The sequence below is a fragment of the Falco rusticolus genome, chromosome 5, assembly GCF_015220075.1.
Source record: "Falco rusticolus isolate bFalRus1 chromosome 5, bFalRus1.pri, whole genome shotgun sequence".
Lineage (NCBI taxonomy): Eukaryota > Metazoa > Chordata > Aves > Falconiformes > Falconidae > Falco > Falco rusticolus.
In genome coordinates, this window is record NC_051191.1 from 16,521,049 (window position 1) to 16,538,149 (window position 17,101).

General features: G+C 42.7%; 1 protein-coding gene across 2 annotated transcripts in view; it reads left to right on the forward strand.

Moving 5' to 3' along the window:
- The window catches only part of DNAJC2 (DnaJ heat shock protein family (Hsp40) member C2), a 19,229-nt gene continuing 2,128 nt past the window's right edge, over positions 1-17,101 (forward strand). Inside the window, exons 1-14 of one of the 2 annotated variants that reach the window (XM_037390370.1) lie at positions 1-185; positions 845-1,035; positions 1,664-1,739; positions 4,324-4,422; positions 7,268-7,409; positions 8,618-8,698; positions 9,473-9,538; positions 11,298-11,389; positions 11,488-11,609; positions 12,454-12,603; positions 12,901-12,989; positions 13,076-13,145; positions 14,744-14,928; positions 16,642-16,742. In XM_037390370.1, the coding sequence (XP_037246267.1) occupies positions 128-185; positions 845-1,035; positions 1,664-1,739; positions 4,324-4,422; positions 7,268-7,409; positions 8,618-8,698; positions 9,473-9,538; positions 11,298-11,389; positions 11,488-11,609; positions 12,454-12,603; positions 12,901-12,989; positions 13,076-13,145; positions 14,744-14,928; positions 16,642-16,742 (1,522 nt within the window). In that variant the 5' untranslated portion in view covers positions 1-127. The remainder of the gene's footprint in view (positions 186-844; positions 1,036-1,663; positions 1,740-4,323; positions 4,423-7,267; positions 7,410-8,617; positions 8,699-9,472; positions 9,539-11,297; positions 11,390-11,487; positions 11,610-12,453; positions 12,604-12,900; positions 12,990-13,075; positions 13,146-14,743; positions 14,929-16,641; positions 16,743-17,101) is intronic. The other variant, XM_037390371.1, reaches the window with a different exon arrangement.

Sequence of the window (17,101 nt, forward strand, 5' to 3'; positions counted from 1 at the left end):
CCGCCGCCCCGGAAGCGCTCGGCGGGCGCCTGCATGCGCCGGCTCCTGGCAACCGGCGAGGCGAGGCGAGTGGGGCCCGGCGCCCAGGCCCGAGGCTCGCTGCGGGCCGCCGGCCGCCGCCACCACCATGCTGCGGGGCGCGCAGGAGGGGCAGGTTACGGCTGTCACCAGGGCGCTGTCGGCCGGTAGGTGCCGCCGGGGCGGGGGGCGGGAGCGGCCCGGCCGCAGCTGGTGCGGGGCCACGGCCGGCGGGGCGGGGGGCGGCCCGGGCCGGGGGGGTGCAGGGTAGCCCTCAGCCGCCGGCGGGCCCGGGGCTTCCCCCGCTCCCAGCCACCGCGTGTGCGGCGGCAGTAGCCGCTCCGCTGCGGCGCTGGGGCTGAGCAGCCTTGCGCTGCTGCGGAACTTTCCCGTGCGTTGTGCGTTAACTCCGCGCCCCCCGCCTGTGGCGCCCGCCCCGCCGCTCGTTTGCGGCCGCTGTGCGGGCGGGGGGACCGAGGGGCGGCGGGGGGACCGGCCCGCACCCAGCGTTTGTGCCGCAGTTACCGCCTCTGCCGCCGCAGCGAGGAGGGTGTCGGGTGGCGTTTGGCGAGTGCGTTCCCCGCACTTGGAAGCGCCTTCCCGGACTGGAGAGCACGGCGAAGCTTGGGAGCTACCGCCCGACAGGCGCCTGTTCCGCTTCTTGCAGCCTTTAAAGCAGCCCGGTGTCTTTAGGGCGAGCTGGAAGGCTCGGCAGGCTGCAGCCTTGTGTGATGCGGGGCTTCTCTGGGCTTTTGATGGGGTTTAATTTAAGAAAGAAAAACCAAAACTGCAGAAGGTGAAGTTGCTTTTATGTTTTTGCTTATAGCGTCAGTACTCTGTCAAGTGGAACCTGTGGGAAGATGGTTTGAAGCATTTATTAAGAGGAGAAACGTAAATGTTTCTGCCTCTTTCCAGGAGCTGGAAGATGAGAAGGAACTTTCTGAAGAATCAGGGGACGAAGAATTACAACTTGAAGAATTTCCTATGCTAAAAACCCTTGATCCAAAGGACTGGAAGGTATTGAGTTGATACAGGCTTGCACTAATTTTTATTTTTGTTTTCTGGAAATCGCCCATCAAAGTTACCTGCCATTCCCAGCCGCTAAAGACCCCCTGCCTCCTCTCCTCCCACCCCCGTCTGAACTGGTTTGTGTCCCTTAGCATTATAATTGGGTTTCTATTTTCCACGCATAATCGGTTGATGAGGGCAAACTCACATGTACGTTGGGATAAGCTCTTGGTCTTGAATTGTTGCTTTTCATTTTACTGCTTGTAAGCTGTAAACGCGTCTCTTCTCCCTGTTACTACCTCCCTTATTCTGGAGTTATATTAGCACTCTTTAATACTAAAAGAGAGCAAATCAGTTTTCCAATAATTGAACTTTCTAGAATTCAGTGCTTTAATCCAATCTAGATTAAGCTACTTCAGTTGCTGTAAGAGTGGCTTAATTCATTGATATTTGGTTATTCAATAATTATGGCATTTACGACAATTGTTCCTGTAACCTTTTCCTAATATTTATGGAGAAGGAAGAATTCTGCCTCTTGCTTTTAAAAGATGGGGAGGAGAACTGGTTTCCTGCACGTGTTGTGGCTTTTTAGGTCATATTTATCAGTGTTTATTAGGGTGGTTTTTTCCTTCCTCAGAATCAAGACCATTATGCAGTCCTCGGGCTAGGAAATATACGATACAGGGCTACTCAAAAACAAATCAAAGCAGCTCGTAAGTACCTTCATTTCATAAGCATACTTGTTTTTTTTTTCCCCAGATGTACACAACTGTTTTCCGCGTGAAAATATATACATGTCATGGACAAGCTTTTTACTGTTTCACAGGTCTAAAAATGTCTGGTCTTTGATTTGTGTTGCTTACCAGCCTTCTAAATTCACATCACAGCTCTGAAATCCTCAGGCCTAAATCTAGGGAGCTGAAAAATCTCGCTGAGCTCACGTCTTTCTTGCCTGTGTGTTTTGTCAGTAGTCTTGAGACTATAACTGTACATTTCTGCGCTGCTGTTACCGTACTGATTAGATCAAGTGTTGCATGGGAATGGAGCAGTAGCTCTTGATTTTCAGGGTATTCGAGTAACTAAAAGTTACTTGGGCTACTGAGAAGCTTAGTTTTGCTCTTCTTGTTCATTTCACCACATGAAAAATGTGGAGTTCCTGTGGCTGGATCTCTGGGGTGTTACCAAGCTGTTAAACGCGTAGTCTTGTGAGGTTGTTTCCTTGACGCTTTGGGTAAGTAAACGATAGAACTTGGAAGTGCTGGTGTGCTGCTTAGTGATATCATGGGCCTGTGTCTTAACCATGACATGATTCAGAACGGCTGCAGGTGATTGGGGCTATTCTGTGGTACTTGCGTGTGAAGGAACAACATGTTGGGTTTTGGAACTTATTTTTCTAGAAAGCGCTGTGACCAGGAGTTGCCTTTGCCAGAAGAATGCAAGTATTTAGTAGAGGAAGATTTTAAAGTACTCTGAAGATTGTTCAATAGCCTTTATGAAATAAGCTGAGGGTTTTGTGAGTTGATTTTGCAAAGGATTGCCTGTATAACTGTACTGGTGTGAGCAGAATCACTGTCCCCAGTGAACGCACTGATACTCCCAAATGAAAATAGGTGGAAATTACCAAATTATGAGCTTGCTCAGGAAATTGTTGCCTCAGGTATGTGTTGCTTAGCAGCACCACTGTGGAGCATATGCTCACACAGCATAGAGTAGCACCTATGCTGATGATGAGTAGTAGTCTCACTAATCTTGTTGAGCAAGAACGAGGGTATGTCTCTTTTTAGGATCCCAACAGCACTCAATTGTTACATGGTGGTATAGAGATGTGAGTCTTTCTCACCAGTATATACTGTGCTTTCTTATTTTTAAGAAGGGTTCTGATTTGTTTCTCAAAAGGCAGGTTGCCACAACTATTTGCGTGATGTCATCTCTCTGGTATTTATAGCAAGCCAAGAAGGTACGTTTTATATTGTATGACAAGATGGCTAGACTTTTTGGCAAAGAAGTCAGTTTAAAATCTGGTTTTGCTGTTTAAATACCAAGACAACCTGGTAGCAACTTTAGTAGATACTCTGTATGTGCTAGTTCTATCTTTGCATTTATGGCCTAAGTAGAGAGAACTTGACCACAAACCCTTGTGTGTGTGCTTGATGTTATCCACAGGTAAGTACAGCAGTCTTCACAAGCTCATGGCTGTAGGTTCCTTGCTAAATTTCTTCTCAGGTTGTGTTCAGAACTTGACAAGGCATAGAATACAATTTTTATTTGATCTGAACTACTTTGCTTTTCATTAGAAACAATAGCTCAAATGACGTTAATTATTTTTCTTTATTTTTCCAGTATGATTGCACAGGGAATTGTATAATCTTGCACAATTAAGGTCCTGAAACTGCATTATACTTTTTGAAGCTAACTATGCTTACAGTTACTGAAGCACTTTGCTATGCATAATGTTAGAATAAGTCCCAGAGAATCAGTACTACTTCAGCTGATGAAGGTGGAATAGAGTTTCTGAGTTGTGGTTATTTTATGTTCCAGCAAAGATGAGATAATTTTAATTCTGACAATGGTGTTAAGTTGTAGGAGTGTTGGGGCCCAGGCAGCTAAGCCCAGCAACATCCTGGCTTGTATCCAAAACAGTGTGGCCAGCAGGGCCAGGGCGGTGACCGTCCCCCCGCACTGGGCACTGGTGAGGCCGCACCTCGAACACGGGGTTCAGCTTTGGGCCCCTCACTTCAGGAGGGACGTTGAGGGGCTGGAGCGTGTCCCGAGAGGGGCAACGCAGCTGGTGAAGGGTCTGGGGCACAAATCTGGTGAGGAGCAGCTGGGGGACCTGGGGCTGTTCAGCCTGGAGAGGAGGAGGCTCAGGGGGGACCTTACTGCTCTCTGCAGCTCCCTGACAGGTAGGGGTTGGTCTCTTCTCCCAGATAACAAGTGACAGGACAAGAGGAAGTGGCCTCAATCTGCACCAGGAGAGATTTAGATTGGATGTTAGGAAACATTTCTTCCCTGAAACTGGGGTGAAGTATTGGAACAGGCTGCCCAGGGAGGTGGTGGAATCACCATCCCTGGACGTGTTCAAAAAACCCGTGGCTATGGTGCTTAGGGACATGGTTTAGTGGTGGACTTGGCAGTGCTGGGGTGGTGGTTGGACTTGATGATCTTAAAGGTCTTTTCCAATCTAAATGGTTCTATGAAATCAAAGAAAATTCATTAAATCCTATCTGTTTTCTTCCTGATGTTTTTTTAAACTGTTGATGGTGAAGTGTTTCTAAATGTGATGCATCTATTTGCTAGATAAATCCATGGTTTTGAAACATCATCCAGACAAGCGAAAAGCTGCAGGGGAACAGATTGGAGAAGGTGATAATGATTATTTTACATGCATAACTAAAGGTAAGCAACTGATTTCTTTTGTTAGATACATTCTCAATCTACTTGATAATCTGAAATGTATTTGCAGCACTTCATTAGCCTTTTAAAGAATTATCAATTACTAAAAAGCCAGAGAAGTTCTTTTTCCATTTCAATGCCTCAATTAATAGAAATCACATTGATGTAACTTTCCTCTGGGTAGAAGCAGCATGGAGATGCAGGTGATAGATGGTGGTCTGCCGGGCCACTTGGAGACAAAACACAAACACTTAGAGCAATGCATGCAAAGCTGAACCACTAGAGGTAGCCATATACCCGGGATAAACTGGTGTGCTATAAAGTAGTTCCTCTAAGAGATGAACAGCAATTGGAAGATCTGAATTCTAATGCACTTATTCTGCCAGCAGAGCATCTGTTGATTTGATGTAGGATATCAGTTTCTTCAGTTGCTCTTTTTTGCCCACAGATGACAGAGTGAACTCAATTGAATAATATTCCCCTTCTTGCCTGTAGTGAAGTAGAACACCACTGCTGGCCAATTTCAAAACCATAGGGAGTGTTCTAGGTGTATGATTTACATCTCTAGAAATGCTTTGACTTTGGCTTTTTTGGTTTACTTAAATTAATTTTTTTGACTCAGTAAGGTTGAGGCAGGAGGAAACCTCTGAATTTGTGTGTTCTTGTGTTCTAAAATTTCTTCTTCTGAGTGTCTTCTTACAATACTAGTTAAAATGTTAGAAGTTGACATGTTAGATGAGCTGATGATGTTTTCAGCCTTCTTTAGAGTTGTCAAAAGGAAAAAAGTTGCCAAAGGAAATTTTTTTTTCCATAGTTACCGTCCTGCCAGAAACTGGCAGGTATTTATGATAAGAATAACCTGCAGCTGAATTCAGGAATATGCTCTTTGTTCTACATTCAAGGAGCCAAATATGTTTCTGCTTAACTGCTTAAGAATAAACAGGAAAGAAGGCACAAAGTGGCATGGAAGAGGAGTAATGCTTCCAGGCTGCACCTTGCAGGAAGGAAATGCAGTAGTAGGGAAGGGGGAGCCAGAGTAGGAGCAAGTGGTAACGGAACAGAGACAAGAAACTGCCAAAGGCAGGAGTAGGTAGGTGGGATTCAGAGCTGGGTCTGACAAAGGAATGAGTGGGAGATACAGTGCCAGGGGAATCGAGTATCTGGGAGTAGAACTGGGGATCTGTATGGACATGACCTCTCTGAAGTGGAAGAGGAACCAACAGATGTGCACAGAATTTCTTGCATCAGGAAACCGGTGTGAGGGTTATTGAAGCTCCTAGCTTGCAGTGTAGGGGAGAACAGGGGTCGTTAAGAGTATTGGCCGAGGGGAAGGGAAGACTGGCAGGCAGCAGCTTCCTTCCTCTCTCCATTAACATGTGCAGTGAGATAGACTTGCAGAACCACAGAGCACCAAGGTCTCCTCCAGCTTATCACCTTCTAGGTGACACCTTCAGGGTCAGTGTCCTCTGTCCGGGGGTGCAGTCAGAGAAGCCCATGAATGATCACAGTGCAAAGTTGCTTTGACTTTCCACTCTTGCTGAAAAATAGTGGGCATTGTAGAGCTAACAGCCAAATTAACTCTACACTTCCTTGAGGAAAAAAGAAGAGTTTGCTTAAGCTACAGTGTGTGTGATTTCCAGGATATAAGATGCAGTAATGTGATGCTCCCCAACTGCAAGAACAGGGAAACTGAGAGCGCATGCGTGTCTTGGCTAGTACCTTTGTGGTACTTTATACTCTTTCTAAGTCTCAGTACAATTTCACTGTGAGCTGCAAAAATTCTAATGAATGGCTCCTGTTCTTGCCAATTCTGACATGGTATTAACTTGGGGACTGCTTCCACTCTGTGCCTCTCTTAGTAGACCGTTACGTAATCTGTCTGCAAGGATCTGGTGTAGGATAAAAGCCTGGAGATGTCACACCCAAACTCCCAGTGCCTGAACCAAATTTACTGCTTTAATATTACTTTAAATATAATATAGTTTATTACATCTTCATAGTTAAATGTGTTATTTTTCATTGTCGTGGTTTAACCCCAGTCGGCAGCTAAGTACCGTGCAGCCACTCACTCAGTCCCCACAGCCCCGCGGTGGGATGGGAAGGAGAATTGTGAGGAAAAAAGGTAAAACTTGAGGGTTGAGATAAGAACAATTTAATAATTGAAATAAAATAAAATTTATGATGATGATAATAATGAAAAGGAGAGGGAAGGAAAGAGGAATAAAATCCAAAGGGAAGGGCAGAAAACTTAAGTGATGCCTAATACAGCTGCTCATCACCTGCTGACGGACGCCCAGCCAGATCCTGAGCAGTGACTCCCAGGGCCCGGCCAACACACACACATGCTGCCCACCCCCAGTTTATATACTGAGCATGACAAATATCCCTTTGACTAGTTTGGGTCAGCTGTCCTGCCTGTGTCCCCTCCCAATTTCTTGTGCCCCTCCAGCCTTCTCGCTGGCAGGGCCTGAGAAACTGAAAAGTCCTTGACTTAATATAATAATTACCCAGCAACAACTAAAAACATCCCTGTGTTATCAACATTGTTTTCACACCACATCCAAAACACAGCCCTGCACTGGATACTGAGAAAGAAAATTAACTCTATCCCAGCCAAAACCAGGAGGACATTCATAAAAATTTTTCCTCCTACTTAGTCTAACAGGAATTGAAAGCAGTGCTATTTGGTGTCATTAAAATAATGAAGTATCAAGCTGTACAGAATGGTAGGTCAAATGCAGATCTGAAAGCATCTTTTGAATCAGTTGGAACCTTTTTTGAAACATTCCCAACATGTGGGGAAGACTCTCTTCAGTGTCATGTTGTATTTCTGGTAACTTTTTTTCAGCTTATGAAATATTGTCTGATCCTGTGAAACGGCGAGCATTTAACAGCATAGATCCTACTTTTGATAACTCCGTACCTTCCAAAAGTGAAGCAAAGGAAAACTTCTTTGAAGTTTTTTCCCCAGTTTTTGAAAGAAATGCCAGGTAAGCTACATCAGACTGTCTCTGCTGTTGCTGGAGGATCAGCATTTGCAAATTCTGCTGGCATTGTCTTTGTAAACAGGTGTGGTTTCAAGGGATGCTGGGAGATGCATTGATTTGCTAGAAATGTAATACAAATAAAATAGTGCATTCTCTATGATTTCATTTTAAAATAATCTGAACTGTCACACTGGTCGTATAGAGTTTGACCCATGAGGTTAAAAAAAAAAAAAAGTCTGTTCTCAGTTCCGTATTACTTACTGTCCTTTTTGTACAACACGTTGTTTCATCTTAAAATTATTCGCTATACCAAGTGTGTGTATGCTACTGACTAAAAATTCCTTTCTTTATGATTTTCTTATGAGGGTGAGACATTAACAGAAGACAATAGTTATGTTCACAATTTAGCTGGTTAAAAGAGAAGATAAATGTAACTATCAGTATTTGGTGGTTCTCTCTTAAGGTGTGTGACTTTTTTTCTGCATTTGATTCATGCTTGCCAATTAACTTTGTATTAAGGCTGTCACAATAGAAGTCTATTTCACCTTTTTACCTGTATGAGACGAGGTGTTTTATTGTGCGAGGCACTTTACAACACATTCTGAACAATCTGTTATTTAAAGTAGGTCCATTGAATATTTTATCAAATATTCCAGAGATTCAGACCTGGATCTGTGGTTGTCAGATGGGTTCCTTTCTCTGTTTGGAAATGGATGCTATGTCATGAAATAACAAATGCCTATGGAAGATTTCACCCTTTGTAGGGGAAAAAAACAGGATGGAGGCAGAGCATGCTTGATTTCCTCATACTGCATTAGAATGTGTGGGAAACTTCCTGTAGCCTGCCACAGAGCCGAGTTATTCACAGAGCACCTTTTGTCCACTTTCTGTAAGCTTCTCTACCGGGAAAATGTGCGTGGAGAATTGAATACCTACAAAGACAGTTTGTGCTCCATCAGATCTGCTTGTAGGCACACCGAGCTTGGGCAAGAGGAGTTTGTTTTTCTGGGGGAGCTCCTCAAAAAAGGCAGTCTGGAGGAGGATGTTCAGAAGAAACTCTCCTGTTCTCTTTCCTGATGCCCCTGTCTTGGGGGGGGGGGGGGGGGGGTGTGTGCCCTCTAATTTGGTATTTTGAATCTGTACTTAACACATACCATGTTATGAAATAAGATTATATATATAATTTCTTGAATATATCCATTTATTTTCAGGTGGTCAAATAAGAAAAATGTTCCTAAACTTGGGGACATGAACTCCTCGTTTGAAGAGGTAGATGCATTCTATTCGTTTTGGTAAGTTAGCCGATACCTCAGTTTCTAGTCACCGTATTCAAGCCGTGCACTATAAAGGACCTGCAGACTGTTTTGTATGTAGCTTTTTGGCTGTGGTCTGTTCTGACCTAGTAATGTCATGAAATTACCCCAAAGCTGTCTGGTGCCTTCCATAAAGCTGAGCTGGCTTTCTCCTAGCTAACACCTCTGCATCATAAACTCGGTTACAGTGGGAGCTTCTGGCAGTTCCTGACCACAGTGGCTGTGAACCAAGTTGACCCACAGACTAGAAGCGGGGTTCATCTCGCCTAACTTGTGATTTTTGTGGGTGTCTACTAGATATTTAAGCTCCCCTAGTTAAGTGAAGTCTGTCTAGTTCAATAAAGTCAGTAGGTTATGGCTTGACTTACCTGCTAAATACAGATACTTATATAAAGATCACATTAATTTCTCTCTGGACTCTACAGGCTGCACTGTATCTCCAGTGCCTATAACGGGAGCTTAGACAGCTGCACTGTAGGCATTTAGAGTTGGTGAGACTGATCCCATCCTAAAACTTATTCTGTCCTACAGTACAGAGAGATGTAAATCATTACTTTCAATAGCGTCTTATGTTTTGACCTAACAGACTGGAATTACTATAGGTACAGTAAAATTGTAAATTATGTATTATAAATTGTAAATACCAGTATAATTGCCTACAAAAACCTAACAGTAGAAAAGATAGATTATTTGTAATTCTCTTGCTGTTTGGGGTTTTTTATTCACGCTTTTTTTATTATTTATTTAATTTAGGTATAATTTTGATTCCTGGAGAGAGTTTTCTTATTTAGATGAAGAGGAAAAAGAAAAAGCAGAATGGTATGTAAGTAAAAAGAAATGTAACAGGGGACTGGGAGATTGATATAGCAAGATTTTCCAACTTTCTATTAGACTGTAATTCACATGAAGAAAGGTAGCCAAACTAAGACTGAATTCCACGCTCCCAGCTTAGCAGTCAGTCGTGGACGTGACCTGGACTGCCTGTGGGCTTCTCTTGTCTTATTTGTGTAGTTGAAGTAGCTCTGGCTTGCATCACAGAGGCATTTCTGAGGTGCTTTGAAATGTGTGTTCATTTAAGTCCAGACTTGCAGTTCCAGCAAGTCCCAAACACAGGTTGAACCTGGAGCCAGAACAGAGCAGATAAGTAAGCAGGTATTTCTCCCTCTGATTCTTTATTAAACTGCACTGAGACAAGTGATACTTCCTAGAATTTATAAAGATTAGTTCTGATGGCTTGCTGTTAATAAAAATCATGTATTTATTGATGTAGTGATAGTTGAGTAACTCGGACCATGTTGCCATTGGAAAATACATACTGTTTTTATCCTTCCTACAGTTATAAACACAGAATGTTCAAGTTGGAGCACTAAATCATTTAGTCTAACACGTATTTCACAGGATGCAACCTTTCCTTTAGTTGGCCTTGTATAAACATAACTTGCATTGTATTAACCTCTTCTTCCAAGTCTGAATAGAAATCAGTTTTGTAGTTAGATTCAGTAGTTACTTTGCTTTGTGGCTACAAACTGCCATATTCAGGCTGTAGCTAGGCATTCGTTCCTCTTCTCTTACGCCTTTTCCTGCTATTAAATTTTTTGAGCCTCTCTGGACCCAGCGTTCTCTCCTGTGAAGATTCTGTGAAGGCACTGCAATCAGTTCCATATCACTTGTATTTTTTATAAATTGTACAGATTAATCTCTAGGCTTTTCATTGGATGGCCCTTGAATTATTTGCATAGCTATTTTTTTATGCTTATTCCTGTCATTGGTGTCCTTTTTAAAGAAATGTTTAGACAAATGGTACATAGTATGCTCTACTTGAGAGAGAAATATGTTTCATCTTCTGTTCAGATGGTTGTGATTCTTGTTATCCCTTCTTGCCAAAGGTGATGTTGCTCATGTCTTAAACCTTCAACCTACTCTAGCAGTCTCCTTACTGTGTTATGGGGATTGCCCTTTGTTCTGAGGTATATTGTCATGCATTTGGTTGTGTGGGTGAGGATACAGACCCCCACTAAAAATCTGCCTCTTTGACAGCACTGACAAATACTTCCAGATTATTTAGTCAGCCAATGTGTAATCAGTTTAACCCTGAGCTGTATTTTACGGGAGTGAACCCAACGTGATTTTACCAGACTGTCACAGTACTTCATAGAAAGTGTTTTTTCTGTGCAGATGGTTTACTTGACGTGACCTGTAATCTGTAAAATTGAGATAATGGGCATTGATTATATTGCTGCTCTTTAATTAAACTGTATACCAGCATTTCAGTTGTTTTGCTTGGGTTTAATGTTAGGTCAACAAGTAGATTGCGTTTTGGAAATAAAGTCCATGATCTCATTCCCTGCAATGAGAGATAAGCAGCTTGTTGTGTCAGGTTTATGTAGTTGTGTAAACACCTAGCATTTTTGACATGAGCTTGGGGCCTGGAACTTCATTTTTTGAAGTCTGTTTTTGAAGGATTCAGAGAAGAGCATCTGTGTGGGGAAACTTTTTTTTTAAAAAAAGTTTGTTGATGGATTTCTAACAGAATGACACTGTAGGGTATTCGCACTGAACTATGCTTTCCCTTTTTTAGTCGAGATGAAAGGAGGTGGATTGAAAAGCAGAACAGAGCTGCCAGAGCCTTGAGAAAAAAAGAAGAAATGAACAGAATTAGGACACTTGTTGGTGAGCATAAAAATTGCTGGTGTTTCTAAGAGATATTTACCAACTAACAGTGGAAATCTGGTTTTCTTTTGTACACGATGCATCCTTTCTTCTGCCAGACAATGCATACAGCTGTGATCCCAGGATAAAGAAATTTAAGGAGGAAGAAAAGGCAAAGAAAGAAGCAGAGAAGAAAGCAAAGGTAGAAGCAAAACGAAAAGAGCAGGAGGCAAAAGAAAAAGTAAGTTAACTACTTTATTTGGGTTGAAACCCCCTGGTTCATTCACACCTGATCCACTGCTTCAGCTTCTACATGTGTCAGAAAGCTACTGTTAGAATTATATTGGGGTTTATAGATGTGTTGTCTTTGATCCCTGTACAACAGGCAGTGCAAGAGTGACAGCCTTTTGAGAGTGAGATGAAAACAAGACGCACAGCTCTGAAACAAAAAATCCTTCTAACATTGAGTTCAGCTGTTGCATACGCTTCCTCTGGTTTCGAGGCAGTCATTAAGTTCTGTGGCCTACTTTCCTTTTTCATAAAATGGATACAGCTGCTTGCCTTGTGTGTATGGTCTGTGAAAGGTTAATTGGTATGAAATACTTTAAGGTGACATAACATATTTGATTAATATTAACAGTTTGGAAAAGATGGCTCTGAAAACAGCACCAGGAATGAAAGGGAACTGCAAGGTGCTAAAAAGTGACTTAAAAGACAATACTGGAGCACTGCAAGATAGTATGCTAATAATGATGCAGAGCATTCTTCCAAGCTTATACTCTTGGGGCAGGCATAAGAAATTTCGTACAGTTTTAAGTCTTCATTGTAAAGGAAATCAAGATTTATCAACTAGGAGTCCTCGCAGTGAGTATGTCAATTAGTGTCAGCTAGTACATGTTTGATCACCTCCCTCAAAATTCTTGGAAAACCAATCATTAAAGTATTGATGCATTTAAAAAAAAATAACACAAACCAAGCAAAAAAAAAGCCCTAGAAGCAGGAACAGCACATTTTAATATTGAATTTCCCAATAACAGTGTGACTTCAAGGGTTTTTGTGGTGTTTTTTTTCCCTTTTGATTGCAGCAAAGACAAGCAGAATTAGAAGCAGCACGGTTAGCAAAAGAAAAGGAGGAAGAAGAAGTTAGGCAACAAGCATTAGTAGCCAAAAAGGAAAAAGAGATACAGAAAAAAGCAATCAAGAAGGAAAGGCAAAAACTGAGAACGACGTGCAAGGTATTTAAATATTATTATAGTGAAATACAGGTTACACCAGTGAAATTACTCTATTTGCTTAGATCAGACCCTTTCACATGCTTGCTTGTTCTTACGGCTGGAGGTGGGTACGGAAAGTGGGTTTATTAAAGAGCAAAATACTAAAACACTTCTCTACAGTTCTGAGTTATGAGTAAAGCTGACCAAATGGGTCCAAACCACAGCAGTGGCTGAAGAATGCTGTGTGTTAAGCCTTTGTCTGAAGGAACAGCACAATAAAGTTCAAGAACTTTGTAGAACATGTATTTCTGCTTCCAGAACTGGAATTACTTTTCTGATAATGAGGCAGATTGTGTAAAAATGATGGAGGAGGTGGAAAAGCTTTGTGATCGTCTTGAGCTAACAAGGTAAGTCTTCCTTCTGCTGACTTCTGCTCGTTTTGATACCCATCTTTCTACTAGCTATCTGTTGTAACTTAATAATTTATTTTTAGTCTGCAATGCTTGAATGAAGCACTTACATCCACAACAAGGGAAGGAGGAAAGGCGGCTGTAGTAAAACAGGTAATTATGCTGAGTGTCAAATCAAAGTAACAAAATAATTTGATTTGTGAAATCTACGTGAAAGTAAGATGCTTCTTACTTATAGCTGCTGTGGAATCCTGCCCATTGAACACAAAGACCTGAATTTCAGATTCCCCAGGCAGACTTGATCTCTGCTCCATTTTACATAGTGCAGTTTACAGCTGATGAAATAACCAGGGCCAGCTGAGGAAAAAAAATAAGCATTTTTAATTAGTAAAGGACACAAAGCCTACCATTTGTGCCGTATACAGAAATAGTAGAGGACTTTAATTTTGCCCAACAATGGGTAGCAGTTACCTAGAGGGGAAGGAGGGCAGTCTTAACCTATTCTGTTACACAAGAAAAATCCTAGTCTGGTGTTTGTGATCTGGGGCTGGATCCACAAAAGGGCTTAAGTGCTGCAGGCTGTGGGCACTGGAAGGGCCAGTGGGTTGGATACCAAAGTATGGGAAAAGCAAGACACATGCAATCAAGATTTACAAAACTCAGCAAGGATCTGCCTAAATTTGCCAGTAGGAAAAAGCTATTTGGACTAATAAGACTGAACCTACGTGGTGCAGAAAGGATGAGGTACTTCCTCTCATCTGCTTTGGATTCACAGCTGTGAACTTTCTTTCCTGGCGGGAAAGATGATCTGTCCCCATCCCAGGGTCAGGTTTACTCATCAGACTAAGACTCAAATCCCTCTTGTTCTACAGGGGACCGAATCCAATCTCCCAGCCTCCAGGAGGGTGTTCTGAACATGGGACAGTCACCTTTCTGTCTCTGTTAAAACTATTCCACTTTTGCATTAATAAAAATTCTCTACCAGATAACTTCCCTTTTGCCAGCGAGATTTTATTATGAGAGAGACAGTCAGAAACCTGTTATGAGCATCCTGCTAACAGGTGCAAGTGCATAGCTTTTTTAATATTACCAAGACTGGGCTGGGCATACCCAGAAGCAGACACGTTAAACATGTGTCACACCACAGTCTCAAGACGTGATTACAGTTCACAAAGATGTGTGATGGATAACACAAGTTCTGCTGAACTGCTTGCTAACAAACTAAACATAACCATCTAGCCCTGAGTAAGCACTTAGAAACTAAAATCTGGGCTGCTGCAGTTAATGCTAACTTAGTACAACCATAGTAATTGAGAATTTCTGGTGTAAGCAGGCTTAAGTAGCAGTTAGGTTGGAAGATTTGGCAATCAAGTGCGTTCAAGGTGGATGTTTAACTGCCCTCGCTGGTCACTTTAGGTTCTTAATACTTTTGTGGATCTGTCCCTGTAAGTCAGGGGTTAGCCTGGATGTTCACCCTAAATTCAGAAGTTTTACCTTAATCCTGGGAGTGTTCATTTAATTTCCTAGGGAACTTGTGATGGATCCCTGCTGTAGCTTCTAACCTTGGATGGCCAAATTTGCACATGGGATGGAGGGAAATAATACTGGAGCAGACAAGCACCTCCATTTCCTTATGTGTAACGTACAGAACAGAAACTAAACAAAATTCAAGGCTGAAAGCAATTCCAGAGAGAGGGGGTTGTGTCACTGTAAAATTTTTAAATAAATAATACTTATTTACAATCCTCCAGATAGAAGAAATAAATGAACAGATAAGGCGAGAGAAAGAAGAGGCAGAAGCTCGTATGCGCCAAGCAACGAAGAGTTCAGAAAAGTCAACCACTGGTGGTGGAGGGGGAAGCAAAAATTGGCCAGAAGATGATTTACAGTTGTTAATTAAAGCTGTGAACCTCTTCCCAGCAGGGACTAACTCCAGGTACTTCTCTGGTTTGGTGTTAAAATCCCTACTAACAATTTTTAATTAAATAACAAGCATAACACGACTTACTTTCAGACTGTCCTAAGTATGATGTCAGTGTAAGGACTCCCTAAACTTCTTCCTTTTCCCTGACTGTTGAGCAGTCTGTGGTTTCTTTTCCCTTAGACACCAGCTCTTCATGTCACTGGAGTTAGCTCTGGCCCTGTATCTTGTTTTCCCCCAAACCTGGGCCTCAGTCCATCAGCGAGATCATGCTGAGGTGTATGCTTCCACAGGGCTTACTACAGGACAGGCTCCAGTCATTAAAGCGGAGAACAAAACTGGAGCAGTGACTGTGATGCAGCTGGGTAGGAATACAAGTGTGTAAGCTACTTCCAATAGCTCCACAGGGAACGTGAGGCTGGTTTCTCCTTTACACAGAAGGAAGAAAATATTCAGAGATGCCCCCCTGTACCAGGCACTGGTGAGGCTGCACCTGGAACACGGGGTTCAGCTTTGGGCCTCTCACTACAAGACAGGCACAGAGATGCTGGAGCGTGTCCAAGGAAGGGCAGCGAAGCTGATGACTGGTCTGGAGCACAAGTCTTGTGAGGAGCAGCTGAGGGAACCAGGGCTGTTTAGCCTGGAGAGGAGGAGGCTGTAGGCAGGTGGGGGTCGGTCTCTTCTACCAGACGTCAAGTGACAGGGTAAGAGGAAGTGGTCTCAAGCTGCACCAGGGGAGGTTTAGATTGGATGTTAGGAAAAACTTCTGCATGGAAAGGGTGCTGAAGCATTGGAACAGGCTGCTCAGAGAGGTGGTGGAATCACCATCCCTGGAGGAGTTTAAAAAGCTGGAGATGCAGTGCTTAGGGACATGGTTTAGTGGTGGACTTGGCAGTGCTGGGTTAATGGCTGGACTTGATCTCAAAGGTCTTTTCCAACCTAAATGATCCTGATACGGGCTCAGTGTGCCAGTTCTCTTCAGAGGAGAGCCAGGGGAAAAGCGAAAGGCTTGGGATTCAGAGAAAGTGGCACTGGCAGTCAGTTTCCTAATAAGCATGAAGAATAGGCACATGCCTTAAATCCTGTTCTTTCCCAGGAATGTAAATGCCTTCTTCCACTTAGGATTCACAGATTTGAAGCCTCCATTGCAAGATCTGGATGCTTTTGAAAACCAAAAGCTGTCATACTCTGTTATGATGATACCAGTATCTGTTTCTGCACTGCAGGTCAGCAGTCAAGTACTTACTGAGAACACAGGCCTAGATACGATCCTCCTGTCTGATCAGGTGCAAATATTCTCTTCCATTTTTCTAGGAATAATTCTGGGGCTAGGGCTGTTCCAGCTCTCTCCTGTTGAAGCCCCTTTATCTGATGTTTAGGTGTTCTGGGGGGCAGTGGACACGGGGCTGGCAACATATCAGCCCTTTCAGTGCAGCCTGCAGTGTTTAATGTCAGAGGTGTTCAGGGAATTCAGGAAAGCAACAGCCAAGCAGTTTTGAGGATTAGAGATTTGCACTTACCTACATTCTACCCCATCCTTTTTCTGCAGCAGAAGCCAAGTTCATCCAAGCTGACTGAATTCTTAAGGGAAACTTCCATTATATGTATTTAAGTATGATTAAACTTACTAAGGAGTTGATATAAATGTGTAGAGAAGCTTGACCATAGCTTGTGTGAAGATAAACTATTGTGTTATGTGCTGGTTTACCCTTTCTATTCTTGCTGTAGGTGGGAAGTTATTGCCAATTACATGAACTTGCACTCTACTACTGGAATAAAACGAACAGCAAAAGATGTCATCAATAAAGCAAAGAGCCTCCAAAAGCTTGGTATCTATATCACATTATTGTTGTAATAAGATGGTCTGCATGCTTCTGTACAGCTTGATATTTCTTTGAACAGCATTGTGTTGCTATTATGAGAAAATACTTTATATATCCCCAAAAGGTATGTAGACCAGATGGAAGATTTAGAGGACTTATGTTATTCAGTATTTTCGGCCTTATGGCTATTGTGTAAGTCACTCATGAGTGACACTCGGGAATTCTCTTAATCTAGCTTGATGCACAGATGTCTAGGCCACGTGCATTGCCTAAGCTCCTCTAACTGAGCGAGAGACAAATGGGCCTCCAAGAGGGATCTCTGCAGATGCAGGCATCTAGAATAAATGGAACTGATGAAGCTACAG